The 17,500-nt window shown below is 38.1% G+C and overlaps 2 protein-coding genes across 2 annotated transcripts in view; one reads left to right on the forward strand and one right to left on the reverse strand.

Annotated features, from left to right (window-relative positions):
• apc2 (APC regulator of WNT signaling pathway 2) overlaps positions 1 to 17,500 on the reverse strand; it is a 39,376-nt gene that overhangs the window by 13,743 nt on the left and 8,133 nt on the right. Inside the window, exons 7-10 of the mRNA XM_050055551.1 lie at positions 4,379 to 4,477; positions 2,540 to 2,942; positions 2,000 to 2,098; positions 1,778 to 1,917 (exon numbers count right to left, since the gene is read on the reverse strand). Coding sequence (XP_049911508.1) covers positions 1,778 to 1,917; positions 2,000 to 2,098; positions 2,540 to 2,942; positions 4,379 to 4,477 — 741 coding nt within the window. The remainder of the gene's footprint in view (positions 1 to 1,777; positions 1,918 to 1,999; positions 2,099 to 2,539; positions 2,943 to 4,378; positions 4,478 to 17,500) is intronic.
• Positions 10,949 to 17,500, forward strand: part of LOC126397078 (tripartite motif-containing protein 14-like) — an 8,277-nt gene continuing 1,725 nt past the window's right edge. Inside the window, exons 1-5 of the mRNA XM_050055565.1 lie at positions 10,949 to 11,124; positions 13,251 to 14,097; positions 15,427 to 15,676; positions 15,782 to 15,819; positions 17,352 to 17,500. The exon at positions 17,352 to 17,500 is cut by the window's right edge and continues 1,725 nt beyond it. Of these exons, the coding sequence (XP_049911522.1) occupies positions 11,107 to 11,124; positions 13,251 to 14,097; positions 15,427 to 15,676; positions 15,782 to 15,819; positions 17,352 to 17,500 (1,302 nt within the window). The 5' untranslated portion in view covers positions 10,949 to 11,106. The remainder of the gene's footprint in view (positions 11,125 to 13,250; positions 14,098 to 15,426; positions 15,677 to 15,781; positions 15,820 to 17,351) is intronic.

Genomic DNA, 17,500 nt, shown 5'->3' on the forward strand with positions numbered 1-17,500 from the left:
GTCGTCAAAAATCATGAAAAAATGTCATAGTATAACATATCGACTAAAATCACAAAAAAACATCATAGTATAGCGTGTCCTCAAAAATCATGAAAAAAAGTCAAAGTATAGCATGTCGTCAAAAATTATGAAAAAAAGTCATAGTATTGCATGTCGTAATAAATCAGGAAAAAAGTCATAGTATAGCATGTCGTAAAAAAAACGGAAAATGTCACAGTATAGTATGTGATCAAAAAACGTGACAAAACGTCATAGTATAGCATGACGTAATAAATCATGAAAAAACGTCATAGTATAGTATGTCGTCCAAATTTATGAAACAACGTCATAGTATAGCATGTCGACCAAAATCACGAAAAAAGGTCATAGTATAGCATGTCGTAATAAATCATGAAACAACGTCATAGTATAGCATGTGATCAAAAACCGTGAAAAACCGTCATAGTATAACATATCGACTAAAATCACAAAAAAAATCATAGTATAGCATGTTGTCAAAAATCATGAAAAAACGTCATCGTATAGCATGTCGTCAAAAATTATGAAAAAAAGTCAAAGTATAGCACGTTGACCAAAATCACGAAAAAAAGTCATAGTATAGCATGTCGTAATAAATCATGAAAAAACGTCATAGTGTAGTATGTCGTCCAAAATTATAAAAAAATATCATAGTGCGCGGTATGTCGATCAAAATCATGAAAAAACGTGACAGTATAGTATGTGATCAAAAAACATGAAACAACGTCATAGTATAGTATGTCGTCAACAATAACGGAAAAACGTGACAGTTTAGTATGTCGTCAAAAATTATGCAAAAAACATCATTGTATAATGTGTCGTCAAAATGTATTTATGTTTGTATGTAGTCGTAGTATGGCATGAAAAGCTATAAAAATATGTAAACGACATACTATACTATGTTATTTTCATAGCTTTGCCATTAAAAGCGATAAAAATGTCATGGTATAGTAAATAGTGAGTGTCATGGTATTGTATAAGGAATATAAAGTTTAAAAGAAATTGTATATAATGCCACAAAAAAGTGTATCCCACAATTTAAAAGAAAGTCATACTTTCCTATGACACTAAACCATTCCATAGTATGTTCAAATAAGTTTTAGTGTAGTGTCCAATAAAAGTACAAGAATCGTCAAATCATAGCATCATTGTATAGTATTAGATAATAAAAAGTTTTTTGAAGAGTCATTGTACCGTAAGTGATAAAACAAGGTCATGGTAGAGTATGTAGTCAAAAAATAAGTTAAAAAAAAGTCACAGTATTGCATGTCAGAATTATTCATAGTATATAGTAAGTGATTAACCCAAAGGTCATGGGATAGTGTGCAACAAACAATGAATAAAGTCATAGTGTAATGTGCAACAGTGTTTCTTTTAAGTCACTGTACAATATATGATTAAAAACAGGTCGTAGTATGGTATGCCAGAAAAAGTTATAGTCACGTGTCAAATAATAGATAAAGAAAGTCATAGTACAGTGTGTGATTAAAAACAAAACAAACAGTGTAGTATGATATATAATAAAAGTAAGAAAAAAAGATCCTAAAAGATATAAAATAAAAAGTCATAGAGTAGTATGTCATAAATGGTCATAGTGTACATCAGTACTTTTCACTTTCACTCTCTCTGCTCTAATATTTTAATTCCCACTGGTGGGATCAATAAGGTTGATCTACTTCTCTACAATCAGTCCCGCTGACAAACATTCCCGCCCACTGATCCATGCACAACTTTGAAAGTCACCACAGTGTCTCTGTACCTTGTTGACGACATCTCCAAAGGTGAGGTTAGTCACAGCCATCCCTGCGTAGCGGCGCAGAGCCATGTTGATGGGGTCGTTCTGCATGCCGTACATGTCCTGGTCCAGGTGGATCAGATCAGCCACCACCTGCAGACCACCTGGAAGACAACACAGCAGACCCTCAGCAAAATATGTCTGATATTTTGGGGAAAATCGAAGACCTGCAGGTGTTTCACGAACCTAATTCATTCATGGCACGTCGGTACTCTTCTTCAAAGGAAAGCTTCATGATGGCGCACATGGCCTGACAGATCTGAGGGTCCACAGGTTCAGGGATGTCTGCAGAGAAGAACACAAAGAAGACAAGGAACATGTCAGTAAAAACACCACAGTGTAATAAAGTTCTGAATTCAAAATTCAACTTAAGTAAAAGTGCAAAAGTTTCAGCATCAAAACATTCTGAAGTACCAGAAGTAAAAGAATCCATGATGCAGAATAATACTGTGTTTATATTATTGGATTATAATCACTGACACATTAATGCTGGTAAAAGTGGAGCTCATTTTATTCACAGTAAATATCTACTAGATCTACAACAGTTCATAAACTGTGTTCTCACAAATATTTCATTTACAACAAACAAACGATGGACTGTCTCTGTCATGGTTGATGCTTTTTTCACGCTGGAGAGAACCTCATACACCAGTGGTTTTGGTTCCACCAGGATCAGAAAGAACTTCTGGTTTTGGTTACTCAGGGTTTACAGAGAACTTGACTCACCGGTAGTTTTGGATCCCCCGGGTGACGGTGTCCCGGCGTGGCTCTCGATCCAGTCCCAGCCGCTGTCGCAGTAGGTCCGGATCTGCTCCAGCATGTGCAGCACCCTCATCTCCCGGCGGGCCTGGCCCTCATCCTGCTGGGAGTAGATGATGTTGTGGAGGGCGGCGCTGGCTCTAGATTTGGCCTCTCTGCTGCAGCCGGTTGTTGAACCGCTCGCCGCCGTCTCCCCAGGGCCACCGCTGCTTGGAGGTTCGTGCAGGATCTGGACCAGCAGGGGGACGCAGCCAGACTTTCTCATAGCGATGCAGCTGTCCTGAGAGCTGGACAGAGCCAGCAGAGTCCGAGACATCTCCTCCTTATCTCTGTTAGCGAGCATGGAGAGCAGCCAGAACACCATCTCCACCTGAGGGGGGGGCATTAATAAACGTGTTTCAGCCTCTAACAAATTAGAGACTTGAAACTGAAACTGGACTGTGGAACCTGTTGTTTGATCAGTTACAGGTAATTTTATTTTTTTCTTATGTTATGTGAGATAAACTCGCCACCGAGCCGCCATGCATCACAAATATCTTAAAATATGGTGTGTATGTGCAGTTATTTAAAACTGCTTTAGATTAAATAAAGAAGTAAATATAATAAAACTATTTCGATTTTTTCATTTCTTATTTTAGATTTCAATACTGCAGCTTCCTACAAACAGTTTTTTCATACATTTTATTTTGAATCATTGTGCAAAACAGAGAAGTGCCTTTTTTAATATTAATTTAAGTTGTAAAGTAAAGCCATATTTTCCTAATACCTAGTATGATATATGAACATATTAAATAAAATCTTTCCAACATTAAAATGCTGATGTGATCAGCAGTATAATCAAAAAATATATTGGAGAAAGATGTGAACCGATATAAAATTGAATGTATGACAGATACAATTTAAACATAGCAGCACGTTCAGTTTGTCACACAGTAAATATGTGAAAATCAAACACTGGATCAAAATATTATCCAAACATGTTGAAATGTAGAGTTTTTACACTGCTCAAAAAAATGAAGGGAACACTTAATGGTCACAGTGTGACAGGAAGTCAGTCAAACTTCAGGGAGATCAATAAAGTGATTGTGAATCAGTTTCAGCTGCTTGGGTCAAATCAAAGAGACAAACAGGAAATGGTTTTACATGTGGTGTCCACAGACAGTTGCTCTCTCCTTATCCTTCCTCACTGATTCTTCTCTAGTTTGGTCTTCTGCTAGTGTCCTTGTCACTACTGGTAGCATGAGGCTGTACCTGCAGCCCAGTCAGGTTGATACCAGATACCAGGAGACCGGCCGTTACACCAGGAGAGCTGGACAGGGCCGTAGAAGGGCATCAACCCAGCAGCAGGGTCCTGGGTTCCTCCTGGTGCAGAGGGCCCTGGGTTCCTCCTGGTGCAGAGGGCCCTGGGTTCCTCCTGGTGCAGGACCCGGCCTCATGTGTCCAGAGTGTGTAGGCAGTTCCTACTCCTGCTCCAGCCAGGAGCATGCTCAGATGTTGTCAGGAGGTCATACAGGCAGGCGGGGGCCGTACACACTACTGAGTCACATGATGAGGTGGATCAGCTGTGATTTCAATATCTGCCTTTAATTTTCAGTGTGATTTTGAGTCCAGCCCTCAGTGTGTTGATGATCTTGGTTTCCACTGACTGTTGTTACGTCATTTTGGTCTCAACAAATTAAACGTTGTACATCAGTAAAGATTTTCCACTTGAATAATTCGTTCATCAACATCTGAAGTGTGATTTAAATGTTCACTTCATTTTCTGAGCAGTGTAGTTTGTGTGTCAGTGATGTGTTGATGTGTCACCTTGCTGCCTCCGTCTGCAGCGGCGTCTGTTCCTGCTGCAGCAGCCGATGATGAGTTGTTGTCCGGTTCTCCAGCAGGAGGCTTCTCGGCTCCAGACAGCTGCACACACACAACACGACACACAGTTTAAACACCAAGCAGAGTGTGTGTGTTTATTCCTGTCAGAGATCGTCCACTTATATCACCAGTACATTTTAAATATGAGAACAAAGGTTGGCTGATGTGTAACTTATTATTTATTTTCCAACACAGAAACTGATATAAGGTCAGTTTGTACAAATTGTTGGAAAGTCTATATTAGGAAAAAATCCATGAGATGTACCATCTCGTGTTCATGGGGGTCACTGAGAAAAATAATAAAATATACACACACAATTTTTTTTTCACCAGAAATTAAAAAAAAAAGGATGATTAAACAATATAAAATATGGTAAAAACAAAATACAGGCAAAAATGAATCTAAAACTACTATGAAATTTAAAAAATAAATGGAAAAAAATAATGATAATTAAAATAAGAATATTCCATATATTCTTGTCAGAATGTGTGTATGAGTTTCATGGTTGACATTTTCCTTTTTGTTTCCATAGAAAAATCACAGCAGCTACAGTGTGCTGCAGACAGCTCCTGACCTGTGCCAAAGCTAAAATATTATATATATTTTTAACGATATTATTATAAATCCCTTGGGTGCAGCAGGTGAGTCAGTTCTGGGCTGAACGCCAGAGAAGAAGAGGAAAAAAACAACACTGACCTATTTCTGCTTTTTGTGTTTTCAGGCTGAAGAATTTCAGTTTTACTACAGAAGCACAGACACATTGACTTCCTCTTATTTCTTTACTTTTTTCACTTTGTATTATTCACAGTTTACATGTTAAGTGACAAACGATGAGACCAGTTGTCAGTGTAGATTTTTTTTATAATCTGTTTCATTAAAAAAATAAATGAGTTTTAAAAAAACTTTCTGAGATTAAAAATCTGACAAAGGTAACGGGGGCACATATAGTGCAGTCTTTATATTTAGGCTGAAAGCTGATTTAATCAAACAAATGCAGAATAACCTCTGTATGTCAACTATATATTCGTTACTCTGAATCCTTTCTGTGATTTTCGTCATTATTATTTTTGTGTTTCAATTAATTAAATCTCAGTTATTTCTGTTCTTTTTTGGGTTAAATGTCTTCATAAGACAGTTGAAGAGGTTACATCTCCAGTCTGACCTCGTGCACCCAGCTGATGATGATGAGGTTTGTTTACATGACAGAGGTGCTACAGGATGCAAAGTGAAAGTCAGATTACATGTTTGCTGTACGGTCCAGGTGTCGTCATGCTCCACTCGGGAGCAGCTGCTGAGTCAAGTGTGTAAAATTCTGTCTGGTCCGGCTCTTAATATCAAAGTGTGACCAGCAGGAATGTGTGACGTGTGCGTACAGTTTAATGCCATATACCAATAAAGTAAATTACAAGAGAAAAAAAATTCTCTTTAATAATTAATTTATTATTATTATTTTGTCTGTTTTTGATGTTTTCTGTTAAAGAGTGAAATCATTCAGGTCGTTTCACCAGCTGGAAATATGTCTGCTGCTTTATTACAGAAACACCACAACATGTAAAACGTTCATTTCACTGCCGCCTGCTCACACACACACACACACACACACACACACACACCCACACACACACACACACACACACACACACACACGCAGCTCTTTGTCTGCAGACGGCCTTTGGCTCACACACACACACCCCGAGGCGTTGCCATGGAGACGGGATGGAGAGAGGGGGGATGAAAGCTTTGATACGACTCTCTGAGGATTTCAGTCTGTGAATCCAAATGAAGCCGTCGGTGTGTGTGTGTGTGTGTGTGTGTGTGTGTGTGTGTGTGTGTGGACCTGGATATTTTCTCCTGTGTGTTTGCGCCTTAGTCTCTGGCTCTGATCCAAACCTCCTCCATTAAACAACCAGCTGCACACATGACCACAAAATGGACGCCAGCGAGACGAGACGAGCAGAAACATGATTGCTTCGCTTGATCTGCTTTTCACCGTCAGGACTCGGCAGCAGCAGCAGAGACAGATACCTGCTACCTCCAGACATCATGTCCTGTCAGCCTCACTTTGTTCTCTACACTCAAACTGTACGATTCACATAAACAACTCTATCGATAAACCAACACATGCAGGACGAGCTGAGAACAAACATGAGCTCAAGTGTGAGGATCTGCTGCTTTTCTTTGACTCAGTAAATCTTCTAATAAAACGAGCTGTGCGAAGACGTCTCTTTGGACCGTGGGAACATTTGTGTTTTTAAATCAAACATTTAATCAACAACATCGTCAGCAGATTAATCAATAACAACCTACAGCTGTTGGTGACATGGCTGTCAGAAAATACATTAAATATTAACCCAGAACGACTCTGTCATTTTAACTTGTGCCATCTCATGCTTTACATGACCGAACCTTTACATGAAGGTTGTGCTTCACTGGAACCTGAAGAACATCAAACTGATAACTGATTGAACCATAAATCAAACTACATCAGGTAACTTTATGTATCTGCAGTGTTGTATGTTTTGTGCTCATCATACAGTGATACTGAAAATGAGTTAATAAACAAACAAACTTCTGTCGGGGGTCTGGGCACGGGTGGATTATGAGACCAGTGTTGGGCGCTTTTTTTATTATTATGGTTTTTTTCTCCTCCTATTCCAACTTTAAATATATATTTTCTGAAACATATTCAGAAAAAACAAACTGAAGCTCCATCCTAAACTGAATCTGTGTCACTATTCAGGATATAAAGGACAGGAGTGAATAAATCTGTGTCACCAGCCCAAAGCTGGCCCAGGCCTGATTATCTGTGGGTCTATTTTGGACCAGGTGTGACTCCGTCCTCTGGTCACCTCTCTGATCAGGTGTTTCCTAGTTTATGCACGCTGGAATTCAGGTGTGTTGTTTTACACACTTAAGTAGGAACAGTCTTCAGTGAGTTGTGTGAATCATCAGGAATAACAGGAACTCCAATGCATCAAAACATTGTTTTCTAGTTGGAGCCGCGCCTCGTTTTCAAACTGTATGGTTTGACTAAAATGAACAATGACAGCAATATAGTCCACGATGAGCAGCGCTAAAATCAACCTGCGTAGTTGTCCCTCCATTGTGACATTAGAAAGTGTCACATTTATCTTGCAAGTGTACTCTTCTTCAACGTTTGCTTTACTTCCTGGATTTTTCCCACATGGAAATTCTGACCAATCAAGAGCAGCTTTCTCACACAAGGCATTTGATCTGGTCCTCTTGTAAATGCTGCCGTGAGAACACGAACCAACTCTAGGCAATTATACAACTTTGGAACAACATGAGTCCCTGATTCAGACCAGAGGAGACCACTCTAGGGCTGACAGCAGCCTGAGAGAAATGTGGCTGTTGAATCATGTTCCAACTCTGAGAGCAGCTCAAACTAAACTCTGCTCAGTCCACAGTAGAAACCTGAGAGACAGACAACCTGAGGACACATAAAACTGAAACTGTCTGCAGGGACAGAAACAATGACTGTGTGTTATGTATGGTGTTGTTTGTGTGAACTGAGCCTTTAAGAGTAAAACAGCTGGTGTTAGCTCGTCTCTGTGACGGAGACGTTTTCATGTCTCTGCTGCCTCGTTGTTATTCTCAGAGGGAAGCCGAGCAGCATAAAGGACGAACCCACTCTCTTTCTTTATCTCAGACACTCTCGCTCGCTGCCAACCCTGCAGCCTGGCAACAGCCAATCACAGCTCGGCTCTGAGACCTGGTTTCTCTGCATAGCAACGAGCCGAGATGGGGAGCAAAGAGGAGGAGGAGGAAAGCTGTCTACATGTTTTTTAATTAGGTTCTCCTGAACCAGAACCTTCATGTAAAGAACCCTCAAGAACAGCCAAATTAAAATGACATCTTTTCTCACAGCCGCAGGTTTAACTAACTGCTACATGTTATTATTGATTAATCTGCTGAATACGTTGTCAGTTAATGTCAATTAAAACCAATTTTCTGTTGATAACTTACTGATTAATCAAATAATGTTTGGTTCTATATGATTTTATTTAGTCCCAGTGAATCACACAATTAGTTTATCATTATTGTCTGTATATTAAATTGCGACTGATAGTTCAGTCTCTATTTTCAGATTTATTTTATTCTAGTTATTGTTTATTATTTAAGGATTTACTTTTGTGTTTTTGTTTCCTACTCTCCTAATTTCTTCTGTGATTAATGTGACACTGATACTCTCAGTGCCGGAGGGAGTACAGAGATCTTTTACCTCAGCAGACGCAGTGGTACCAAGTTAAAGCATTTAAAGATTTACTTTAGTAAAAATACAAAAGTGTTTTAAAAACATCACCACAAGTAAAAGCATTCAATATGTAGAATAATATATATGGTATTATTGTATTATAATTAGTGATGCATTAATGTACTGATCAGGTAAAGGTGGAGCTCATTTTAATGAATTTATGTACTGCTGGTTCGTTTCATCTATGATAATACATCATCACTGATTATATTTTGAATTAATAATCTGATTCTGTGAACAAACTAAAGCTGTCAGGTAAATAAAGTGCTCTGAGATGTAGCGGAGTTCCTTTAAAATTGTACCTAAATACAGCACTTGATTAACTACTGAGTCACTTTCCACCTCTGGAGTTCCCCAAGGCTCTGTTCTGGGTCCACTGTTTGTTCCATTGAAATGATTTCTCTGAGTCAGATATGAAGTTATAATGGTCCAATGTAATCCAACAGCCTTACTAATCCTCTTGCTGCCTTAATGTGTGTGTTAATGTGTTGTGTGTGTGTGTGTGTGTGTGTGTCCTAATTCCATACTGTTTTTATTTCCAATCACCTTCTACAATAAATAAATAAATAAATAAAAAGATAAATTACTATCTATCTATCTATCTATCTATCTATCTATCTATCTATCTATCTTAATGATATTACTGGACAACCAGAAATCTTGTTATATTTATTTAGATATTTGTTTAGATATTAAATAAATGTTTTCTAGTCAGAGCTGTTTTTCCTAGTCGATATGATCATCTTTTTTATTTTTCCAATTCAAACTTTGTTTTGCTGCTTTAAAGGTCCAGTGTGTGGGATTTAGTAACATCTAGTGGTTAGGAGCGGAACTTAAGTTTCCCCTACGTGCCAAAGGTGTAGGAGAACTACAGAGGCAAAAATGTGAAAACGTGAATGTCTCTATCTAGAGCCAGCGTTTGATTTGTCCGCTCTGGGCCACTGAACATGGCGGTGCAACATGGTGTCCTCTGTGGACGAGGACCTGCTCCCTATGTAGATATAAACGTCTCATTCTGAGGGAACAAAAACATTATTCTTATTTTAAAGTGATAATAAACTTAAAAAAAACATAGTTAAGAATATTATATTCCATTTCTGCAAATAGATGCCCCTAAAATCTGCATACTCGACCTTTAAGCTTCTTAAATGTAGGTTTTTAATAAATTAATTTAAATACTCACATGTTATTTTTGACTGCCTTATCGTAACACTTTGTGTAAATGTGTACAAAAAGTATAACTATTATTTATTTTTATTGTATGTTTTTCATGACTCGTTTTTGTTTTGTAGGTCAAAGGTCACATTAAGTTCAGCCTGCTAAATAATTAATGAGCACAGCTGAGATGATTCATTATTCATAAAGTCAGGCCTCGCCCCTCCTCCACCTGATTTCACTGGGTCAGTTGCTTCACTTTTTATTTACAAGATCTGTTTTAACAGTGCAGAGTTCAACTGTCCCAAATTAACAAACAGAACTTTCATCACAGCTGTTTGCTAACACGTTAGCATCAGCTACTTAAAATATGTCAGATGTATTGATGATGGACTGCTGAAAACAAGCTGACAAAAATTCATGCAGCTTTAACCAACATTTCTTTCTTTGTTTTATACAAACATTTATATAATTTTACTCACGCAAACCCTCATTCACTACAATCATTTGTGGTTTAAGAGCCTTAATCCACAGCAAACCTTTTGTATGATAATATAGAAACTATGGATACAAATAAAACAAACTCAAACCCAACTAAACCAAATGATATCTAAACTCCACCGTAATCCTCAAAAACTAAACCAAACTGGAGCATTAAGATTCATTATTGATTTTTGAAATGTAGGATTTTTCAGTAGTGGAAAATTGTAGTTCGACAGAAACCTTCCAGAAAATTGACTTTTTAAAATTTAAAGCTGTGGTTACAATAAATATTGGTAGAATAAAAATGCTGTCACTTTTGCAGAGAGGTTTGTGGTTTTAAAAGAAGAGGCGAGAGTGCAGTATACACAGCATAAAGTGCATTTAATGGCTGTAAGAATACACCACATTCTAACCTAATCCAAGTCCAAAAAAGCTCTTTACAGAAGTGCCGAGCAGCTGAATTTTCACTCTGGAAGGATTGTTCCTCATCTTTGTCAAAAGCAGAAACACCCAGAGAGGAACAACTCAAACTTCTGCACGCGTCAGCCAATCAGCAGCTGAGCAGTCAAAGTGAAATATGGAGACAAACTGGTCGGACCAGAAACATGTTCAGCCGAGTGACAGAATGTCGACAGTTCTTTTAAACATAGAGAGAGACTGAGATTACAGGCACAACACTCAGGCTGAGGATTCAGGTCTGGATTTAAGGTTTTAAGTCACTTTGTTGTGTTTTTAAAGGACGAGTCAGACACAGACATGGAGCCTGAAGCAGCTGTAAGTATCTGACTGAGACACTCTGATTGATCCAGATTATCAGTTTCATTCTAAACAAGTCTGATCATGAACTGAGAGGTGTGGAGAGCTCAATGTAGGTGTATTGTTAGATCTGAGAAAAACAAATCTGTGACAGTTTTAAGCCAATCATTAACCAGGCTTTACGGCTCCAGCTTCTCTTATTGTTGGATTTTCTGCTTGTCACTGTTTCACATTATTAAATTATCAAAATTTGGACTGTTGGTCAGACTGGATAAGCAGTTTGGAAATGTGACATATTGCATTGTGGGAATTCTGCAGTTTACATGTGATGGACTGAATAGGATGAATCTACAGTCGTGCTCACAGCTCAATGAGGCTGTGCTTTAACACAGCGGTGCTTTGGGATAAATGCTAACATCAGCATGCTAACATGTTCACATCGACTGATTGTGTGAGAGACAAGAGGTTGTTAAAGCGGTCAAGAAAAACTTCTGAGTATTACCAACATCTTTCACTGACATTGTTGCCATGTATTTGAGCCTTATGTTACATGACACTTCCTAAAATAACTCCTCCCAAAGCCTAAAAAAGGACTCTGATCTAGGCTGTTTTGAATTTTGTCATGGTCAAGGTCAAAGGTCACCACTTCACACAACATAGTTGAGAAATAGCTTGTTTTTCTTTTTCTTTTTTTTTTTTTACAATACATATAGAGGAGTAACATTACAGCATTTGGATCTCAGTTGTAGTGAGGTACAATTGTAAAGTAGCATAAAATGTAAAAAGCAAAGGAGAAGTACCTGAACACCTATATAAATATGTATGTTCATACTGAACTTTCTCTGTTGTAAGCAGATCATTTAAATTGTGGTGTTCCCCAAGGCTCAATTCTCAGTCCAGTGTTTGTTCTATTCAAATGCTTTCCCTGAGTAAGATATGCATTAATATACTTACTGTAATCAAGCAATTTAACAGCTTAACTAATCTTGAAGAAATCTTGGTGTAATTCAATTTATGTAGCTCTTACATGATTCAATGATATATTTATTTTTTATTTTATACATGTGTTTTCACAATGTTTTAAACTAGATGAAAACAAAGGACTCTAATTTATCTGAATTATTAATCTTATTTATGGTCAAGGTCAGAGCACTACCCTCACACAACATAGTCAACAAATGGCTTGTTGTAATTTACCAAAGTAAATGTCACAATGTAAAAAGTATGTTTGCCTCTGAACTGTAGTAAGGTAAAGGTATAAAGCAGTACATAAAAAAAAGCAAAGGAGAAGTACCTGAACACCTATATAAATATGTATGTTCATACTGAATTTTTCTCTGTTGGCTGCAGATCATTTTAATTGTGGTGTTCTCCAAGGCTCTATTCTCAGTCTATTGTTTGTTCTATTCAAATGCTTTCCCTGAGTAAGATATGCATTTTTATGTTTATTGTAATCAAATAATTTTAATACCCTGACTAATCTTGAAGAAATCGTTGTGTAATTCGATTTAGGCAGATCTATGATGATACATTTATTTTTCTATTACATGTGTTTTCACAATATTCTACACTAGCCGAAAACAAAGGACTCTATCTTAATTATTATTCTTATTCGTTGTCAAAGTCAAAGAGCACCACCCTCACACAACAGAGTCAACAAATGGCTTGTTTTTATTTACCAAAAACAAATGAAGCAGTACGTTTGCCTCTGAAGTGTAGTAAGACAGAAGTTTAACGTAGCATTAAATTTAAAAAGCACAGTAAAACCTCCCTGAAAAATTATAGAAATACATATGTTCATACTGAATCTTCTCTGTTGTATACAGCTCAGTTTATTTGTGGTGTTCCCCAAGGCTCTATTCTTGGTCCACTGTTTGTTCTATTTAAATGCTATATATATATATATATATATATATATATATATATGTTAATTTTTTGGGACGTTTTCATGTTATTCTAAACTAGACAAGAAAAAAAGGACTCTATCCTATTTTATAATCTTATTCATGGTCAAAGTCAGAGGCCACTGCTCTCACACAACAGAGTCAACAAATAACTTGTCTTTATGATTGTGAATGGAAGAGAATTTCTTTTGTAAATGGTAATGTAATTCTACTTTATTCCATATTTATCTGATGATACAGGTGTTCTCTGAAGTCTCCAACGATACAAACAAACAAATAAGTCCTGCTGAGGAACCTTTGCAGGAAAAAGACCAGGAAGTGTCAGAAATATGTCCCCAAGGGGATGAGGTGACCAACGGATGTGACCCTGAAGAACAAAAGCACAAAAACATGGGGACAAAAGATCTTCTACTAACGAATCAGAGGGATAAACGGTCCATAAGCCCGCTGAGTTTTCTCAAAGAGGACTTCAGCCAGTTTAAGGAGGAAGTGTTCAAGGTGTTCAGGGACAAAGATACAAACCCAACGAGTCAGGCAGAAAATAAACCTGCCACCAGTACACTCTGCCTCCTGAGAGAAGACCTGAGCCAGTTTAAAGAGGATGTGACCAGCGTCTTCAGCTCGTCTAAAAAGCCAACAGATCCTAAAACCAGTCAGCCAGCAGAGAAGACGATCAACCGTCTGAGCTTTCTTAATTTTAAGGAAGACCTCTCTAATGTCTTCAGAATCGGTCTTTCAAAAGACAGAGACAACAGAGGCGTCACTGCACAGGAAGACACCTTCAAGATAAAACCTGAAAGGGTCGATGAGCCCTTTTTACAGAGTCTGTTCAGAAAGCCTTCTGAAAAAGCAGAGAATGGTCAGGAAGTTAAACAGACATTTTCAGAGACGAGCAAGGAACAAATGGACGCTGGTTTTAGGGGAAACCTCTCAGAGCAGAACAAAGAGACAGTTGATACCCAGAAAATCAACAACATGAAAGATGACATGGAGGACAGTGAAGTGGATATTACTCTCTCTGAGGAGAAAACTCAAAGTCTCTATGAAACACAACAAACTCAGGAGGTGATTCCCACATCACAGGCAGGTAGGCTTGCTGTTTTTCACTGTAAAACTTTATGGAGAAACCCATCACTTCAGATCAAAGCGTCTGAATCCAGATCATCCCTTAAATCCCCATAAATGTTTTTTACTTAAACTTTACGTCACAGCATCAGGTACAATCTTAGCCCTGCGCTGTAAATCCACGTTCATAAGCAAATTTTTGGATAAATTCAACAACTGATCAAACAGAAAGGATGAAAAATAAAAATTAAGTCTTGGGTGTAGCTTTAGAAAGTGAAAGACCTGATGTTACTTCCTGTGTAGGCTCAGTTCCACCAGTTTATTAATTATTTGAAACTTTGGCCACCTTTAATATAAACATCCGACAGTATAACACCATATAAATTACAGAAAATAAGGAAAAACATAGTGAGTCCCCTTTAAAACACTGTTTGGCTACATTTCTTGGTGAGTTACTGCCCCCTGCAGATCAGGAGATAACAAAATTTCCCCATAATGCTATTAGTGGTTACTGAGTGTAACATTAACTGCACAACTAGCGTGGCGTACACGGAGTGTACATTTCCACTATTCCCAAGGGGCTGTATCAACGGCTGTCACTCAAAGTGCCCCTTCACGCAATTGGAAAGACAGGAAAACCAATCAGAGTAAACGAAACGTGTGACGTAGGCTAGCACAACGCCACTGTAAACAGACCAGCAAGCAAGTGCAGCGTGCAGCGGAGATGAGCTGTGATGATGTCTGGGATAGAGTGTTGCCATCTTTTGGCAATGTTCGCTGCAGATTTCCTCCTCACTGTGGACTCCGAGTCGCATGGCTGTGATTCCCAGCTTGGTCACTTCCCTGACCTGCTCCTCCATGAGAGCAACTAGCGGAGAAACAACAATAGCCACTGGGTTTTCACTGAGTCCCATCTCTTTCCCGATCAACGGAGCCAGTTGGTAAATTAAACTTTAACCAAACCCCGTGGGAAGGACGTCAAACACATCCTTTATTTCAATAAAAGCTTTGGTTGTTTACGAAATGCATTCACTCCGCTCCTTGTCCCTCCTATTCTGATGACGTGATTTCAAATAACCCGTCCAAAAGTAATAAACGGTTGTGATTGGCCCGGTAAGCTTTAACCGATGCCAGAATGTGCCTTAATGATTGCATGGCCAGACTGATCTGCGGAGCAAAATTGAATATGAGCTCGCGAGATCAGGATGGTTTCACCAGGCTACTGCACAACAGCCCAAAATCAACATTTTTCTGTGGGCTGTATTCAAACAGACATGACGCTACATCAGAAAACTTTCCCCTATTATTTCACAGTGCGTCACATGAATGCTAATTTATATGAACTTTACAGCTGAGCGGAAATGTGAGAGTGAAGGGTTGAGTGAGGACTCCCCTGTGGTGTCAGCAGAAGACGAGAGGATAAACAAAGAAGAAGAAAAAGATGAAGAAGAAGAAGAAGAAGAAGAAGAAGAAGAAGTACCACGACAGGAAGAACCAGAAGAAGAAGGAGAAGAAAAGCCATCAGAGACTCTTCCCTGGGAGCCTCTGTCCTCTCAGTTCAACCTTTTCAGTCTCAGAGACCCAAACAAAGACGACACAAGGTGAGTTGAACCAAAGGTAACACTTTGTTTACAGTACAGTCTAAAAGTAAAATGTTATCTGTCATGTTCAGCTGTATGATATTGTGGTTATTCCTGCTCTTGCAGGAGTCCGCTGGGAGGAGACTTGTGGTCAGTGAAGAACTGTAAGCTCACATAGTTTTTATTTTATCTGTCTGCTTCTTATATCAAGGATTTCTTCAACATTTCGTCTCTCTGGGTCTGTAATAAACAGTACAGCATCGTCTGCATAGAGTTTGAACATTTACTAACAGAGAGTTTGGGGCTGAATGCTACATGAAAAACAGAGTAATTGTGGTTATTAATACAGATTTAAGGTCTGTTATCCAAGTTCACAACTTTGCTTTGTTTTTATGATCAAATGCCCAAACACTATTTAACACTTTCCCCACAATTTTGAAGTTTCCAGCCACCGCCAGCAATTTTGATGGTGTTCACTAATCTTCCAAGAACCAATGAATAATTTGCTTGATGACTATGTAAAGAGTATATACATGAAACTAAATTAGAGACCTTCTGTTTTTAAACACAAACATTTTTTATTCTATCTTAATCCATTTCTTTTTTATCAACACTTGAATTTGTGCATTTTCATTATAAAATCAATTTCACATTCACATTTTTAAATTTTTCTTATTTTCTGACGTCAGTTTGAATTGTATAAATGAAAATAATAATACAAATTATTATTATAATTGTAATAATAATAATAATAATAATAATGATTACCATTATTATTATTATTATTATAATGATATTGAAAATAATATTCTCTTTGAGGTATAGCTGAACACGTTGTCACGTTCAGTGATCTGTTGTCCGTGTGTCACTGTCACTGTCATGGAGATCCCGTTTTGTATGTTGATCAAAACAGGAAGTGTCGGAGTCTGAGTCCATCGCCGGCATTTTCGTGCAGTTTACAAACTGCAACATCTTCCCCCGGTTTCTAGTGGATCTTCATCTTCATATGTTTTTGGACACCGCAGTGCTGCTCTATTTCACAAGATGTTTAACAGTGCCCCCTATCTTATAACAGTGAAAACACAAATTGACGGAATATCTCATAAATGTCATAAATGATGGAAAATCTGGTCAATGGTGGGGAAAGTGTTAATAATCAGGTTCTGTCTAGATATTATATTTTTCCACTGCCAATCACAATTGACCGCAGCCGACCCCTGAACTCAGCTATACTTTCATTCAAGGAAAACTTGTTATAACACATTATGCTGATGCAGCAATAACAAAAACATATCTTGATATATTACCTCAGAGGATCAGCCATAAAAATTAAATTAGAGCACCACTAAAAATAATTTGTCTGCTTCAGATAATCTGATAGTTATTTGTTGATCTGAAGGTTATTAGTTCAAATCAGAGCAGCAGACTCAGGAGCATTGATTTCTTATGTTTAGAGCTACAACTAATAATTATTCTAGCTTCTCGGCAGTGATGAGATTGATCAATTTTGTCTATAAAATCTGAAAAATCCAACATGATTCTTCGGTTTGTTTAGTCTGGCTAAGCATCTAAAACTTTAATTTACACAACATGAAACAGAAAAGCAGAAGGAGCCACAGGAGAGTTACGTCAGCGTTTCTTCAAATATCCAAAATTAATTGCTGTATCAACTTATCTTCCTTGTTTTGTCCCCTAGTTGCCTGTTATTTGACCTTAGACCCCAACACTGCCAACTCAGAGCTCCACCTGACCGAGTGCAACAGGACGGCAACTCGCAAATGGTCGGACCACTGGCCCTCAGACCATCCGGATCGGTTTGAGCGCTGCCCTCAGGTTCTTTGCAGA

This window comes from Epinephelus moara, chromosome 10, assembly GCF_006386435.1.
Source record: "Epinephelus moara isolate mb chromosome 10, YSFRI_EMoa_1.0, whole genome shotgun sequence".
Taxonomy (NCBI): Eukaryota; Metazoa; Chordata; class Actinopteri; order Perciformes; family Serranidae; genus Epinephelus; species Epinephelus moara.